A 3,914-nucleotide genomic window follows, 5' to 3' on the forward strand; every position below is an offset into this window, starting at 1 on the left:
ATCACACACAAGAAAAAGTATGTTGCCCTGGTCCGCCTGAAGCCTAAACACATGAAGCACTTAGTAAAACAACAACGGGGGCACCATGAAATATAACAGCAGTTCATACACAGCAGTGGGTTTCTTATGCACAAGCAGAGCCATGATAAATGTGACTGCTGCCCTAAATAACATTAAAGTCTAAATCACATTAAGAACATAACGGGCCTGTTTCCAAAGCACAGACTCAGCCAAACTTCTACCTGATTCTCTTTAAAATTAGATTCTGATTTGATTTTTAAGTTCTCCGACTGTCCCGATATGTCCTTTGAGACATTTCGGGACCTCAACAGCTGAAAAATTAACATTTGACAGCTTTCCTGTCTCAGTCCGTCTCAGTGACACTTTCCAGTCAGCCGACAGCTCTCCAGAGAAACCAAACCCTAACGTTAAACTGCCGTTCAGGAGCCGCTCCTCGTCCCCAGGGCGACAACCAACGAAAAAGAGGATTTGTTGCAACGACGGACCTATTCTTCCTCTTGTAACACAGGAAGTCTCTTACCGCTGCCCTGCTACATATGCTAACTGTACTAGCTGCTATTAGCTAGTTAGCTATTAGCTGTCTGTACCCGGGGGTCCCAGCGGGGAATACCGCCTTGGGGGCGGGCCACAGACCTGGAGCGGCCGTCGATTATTTCGGCCTCCTTCTGATCCATTTATTGGAATTATATCACTGATGAACTGCTAACAGAAGCTGCTAATAGCTAATTCAGCACACTGTAATGGAGAACAAATCTGCGTTCAGAAGTTCTGTATTTACTGATATTGTTAATATTTAAAAGAGAACTCCACAGATTTATCATTCCACTCCTATAACATAATAAGGAATAACAATGGTCCCTATTGGCCTCTACATTACCCATAATGCACCTCTAAGATTGGGCTGTGTTGTGCTAGTAGCGGCTAATGTAGCCTGCAGCAGCTACAGAGGTCTGGTCAGGTCACTAATATCTAACTCAACCAATGCTGATGCAATGATGACGCTGAATGCAGATTCCACTCAGCGCCCTCTGGAGAGGATTTTACAACGTAGAGTTTCACTCACATGCGTGCAGAGAGAAGTGTTTGCGCTCTGGGTTTCCAGCAGCTGAAGGTATGGGAGCGGCCACAGACGACCCCAAGGACCCGATGACTGGGCGAGCGGTGGCGGTGGCAGTGACGGCCGCTGACGAGCTGGAGGAGTCTCCTCCCTCCCCTAACAGGTGCTGGATGGAGTGGAGTTGGAAACAGGGGTCAGACAGCAGGACGGAGGCAGCTCGAGAGATCCTGAAGGGGTTTAAAGAGAAGGTTTGGGGTGAGGGAAGGAAGAAAGAGGACAAACGCTCATGTTATACTCACATCAACCACATTGTGATGCATGTTGCAATATTTTTCCGCATATCTTAGCAATTTCATTTAGTATAATTATTAAAAATTTAAGGCTGCTTGTACCCGGTCGAGACAGATGGCTGCCCACCACGAGTCTGCTCGAAGTTTCTGCCTCTTAAAAGGAACTTTTTCCTCACCGCCAAGGGCTTGCTCATGGTGGGAACTGTTCTGTAAATACTGTTATAAGCAGTACGTTCTAGACCATAACATCTTATTACAGTCTGCGCAAAAATGATCGGGGTTGGCCCCGTGGTATCGAGGTCCCACCCATACTCCCAGCAACTCAATGGCGAACAGGGCTCAGCTGTCAATCTTGATGTGATTAAAAAGATAAAAATGGACACTTGAACAGACAGACAATGCAGAGTAAACAGCGCTGACAATGTCCTGAACGCCAAAAGGATCAGGGTTAGGTTGTGGTTAGGGGTAGGGTTAGGGTTGGGCTGAATTAGGGTACTGGCACCTTTTTTGGTCCAATTCAGGCGCAGGAAAACTACAATAATTAGTTTGATTTGTGGACAAGTTGGGGTGATTGGACAAAATTGCAAATTCGCCCAGAATTCACATGGATTGATTGTTGTGATCACAACGTCGCGGGACTGATAAGTAGAACACATATCACGCACTCTTGTACAGTTTCTATGAATAGAAACCGAAGCACCAAGATATGATTCATTGATCTTGGAAGATCAGCCATAGTTCGGTTCATTTGGTTCGTATGAAAAATACGCTGTTGTTTTAGTTTTGGTCCAAACTGTTGAATGTGGAGTTGATTTGAACAGTTGGTTCTGACTCCATCTTGAAAACACTGACTTTGCTGATACGAGCAGACAGGAGACATAAGTCAGACAAGAGGATGTGATCTAATGGTGTCAGAGAGGTTTTCTGTTAGCGGTCAGTAAACATTGTGACAGCAGGGATCAGTAGTGTTGCCCAGCAGCAGTTAAACCAAATCTGACCAACACGCAGAAAACAACATCCCCCATCACAGGATGTTTTCTTGCAATTGATCCAGTGGAAGAAAAGACACCTTCTTCTACTTTTACACTCAATCTCACACATCCAACCTGATACACAGCTGATCTTTCACTTCTTCCTCTCACCTCTCCTCCGTCAGCCTTTACCTGCCTCGTCTTGTTCTGACACATGAAAGCGACTCTCTCTCTCTTTTTCTCTGTCGATCCATCCAGCGTTCAATCACTGCTGCTCTTGCTAATCAAACTCCCCACCTTCCCTCTCTCCTCTCCCCTGCGGCGCCACTCAATCCAACCTCTCTGCATCAATCTTTTATAGCGGGGCTTTCCACAAGACCCAACTCCCCCTCACTCTCTCTGCTCTCTCCCTTTTGTCTCTTCTTGACTGATACTGTACTCTGCTCTCTCCCTCTTCCTCTCCTACTATTTCTGGACTCTTCTGAGTGCCAACCTGCTATGAAGAACCCAGTGGTGTAGTGGAGTCTTGGTAGGTGGGTGTATACTGTGGCTTCTGACCTCTGGCTTCCTACTTTATGCTTTTACTCCACAGAATTTTAGAGGGAATATTGTACTTTTTACTCCCCTACATTCATCTGACAGCTCGAGATACAAGTTACTCTACAGGTTTAGATGTTAAATAAAGTAGAATTGCCACCTCGCAGTTGTCGGTCTGGAAAGACTGTTGTCTAAAGCATTTGACCGTGGCTTATACTTTTCTTTTGGATAGACAAATGCATGCAACTGGTTTCACAGTTATCTTACTGGCAGCAATAACTGTGGATGGTCATCAATCTGGTTTCCTTAAAGTTACAGAAGAGATGCCACAAAGTTCATTATTAGGTCCAATTAGTTATTATTACTGTATATTGATCTGTATATATATATATATATATATATATATATATAGTTACATATGTATATATTTATATTTTTTTGTGTTGAATGTTGTTGTTTGGGATGTTGATATATCATTTATTTTGTTGGTATAAATATGTCATTTGTTCTGGAGTATGTACGAATATAATTTCCTCTGGGATTATTAAAGTATTTCTGAATCTGAATCTGAATTCCTGTTTATCACACATTAAACGACCTTGACTCGTCGGTTAATAAAAGCTCTTTTTTTATTATGCTGAACGACAGTAATTACTCATCAACGCCCTTTAATTAATGTGAGCATATGGAATATTTAGGTTTACTCTTTATGAGAGATTATTAGAATTTAATATAGTTATTGTGGTATAACCTGACTAAGGTGTCGTTTACATTTGAATTAGATATTATTTTTAATTCCAATGACTTGAATGAATTAATGTTGATAACAGAGAATAGATGTAGATACAACAACCGGAACCCTTATGAATTTTATAAATAGAGTGGAATTCCCAACAACTGAACACCTGACAGTAGTGGATAGGACGTTTTCTCAAACTTTCCCGTTTCTATTATAATTTAGTTTTACCACAAACTAGCATACTAATGTGATTATTCATATTATATTACAAACTGTCAAATGAACTTTGGTATGCAGAA

General features: G+C 42.3%; 1 protein-coding gene across 1 annotated transcript in view; it reads right to left on the reverse strand.

The window, feature by feature from the left end:
* The window catches only part of LOC118328774 (E3 ubiquitin-protein ligase RNF123-like), an 8,339-nt gene extending 6,777 nt beyond the window's left edge, over positions 1 to 1,562 (reverse strand). The window contains exons 1-2 of the mRNA XM_035662673.1: positions 1,471 to 1,562; positions 1,085 to 1,305 (exon numbers count right to left, since the gene is read on the reverse strand). Of these exons, the coding sequence (XP_035518566.1) occupies positions 1,085 to 1,305; positions 1,471 to 1,562 (313 nt within the window). The remainder of the gene's footprint in view (positions 1 to 1,084; positions 1,306 to 1,470) is intronic.
* Between the last annotated feature and the right edge of the window lie 2,352 nt (positions 1,563 to 3,914).

Source organism: Morone saxatilis, unplaced genomic scaffold, assembly GCF_004916995.1.
Source record: "Morone saxatilis isolate NCDOM2014 unplaced genomic scaffold, NCSU_SB_2.0 Contig18, whole genome shotgun sequence".
Taxonomy (NCBI): Eukaryota; Metazoa; Chordata; class Actinopteri; family Moronidae; genus Morone; species Morone saxatilis.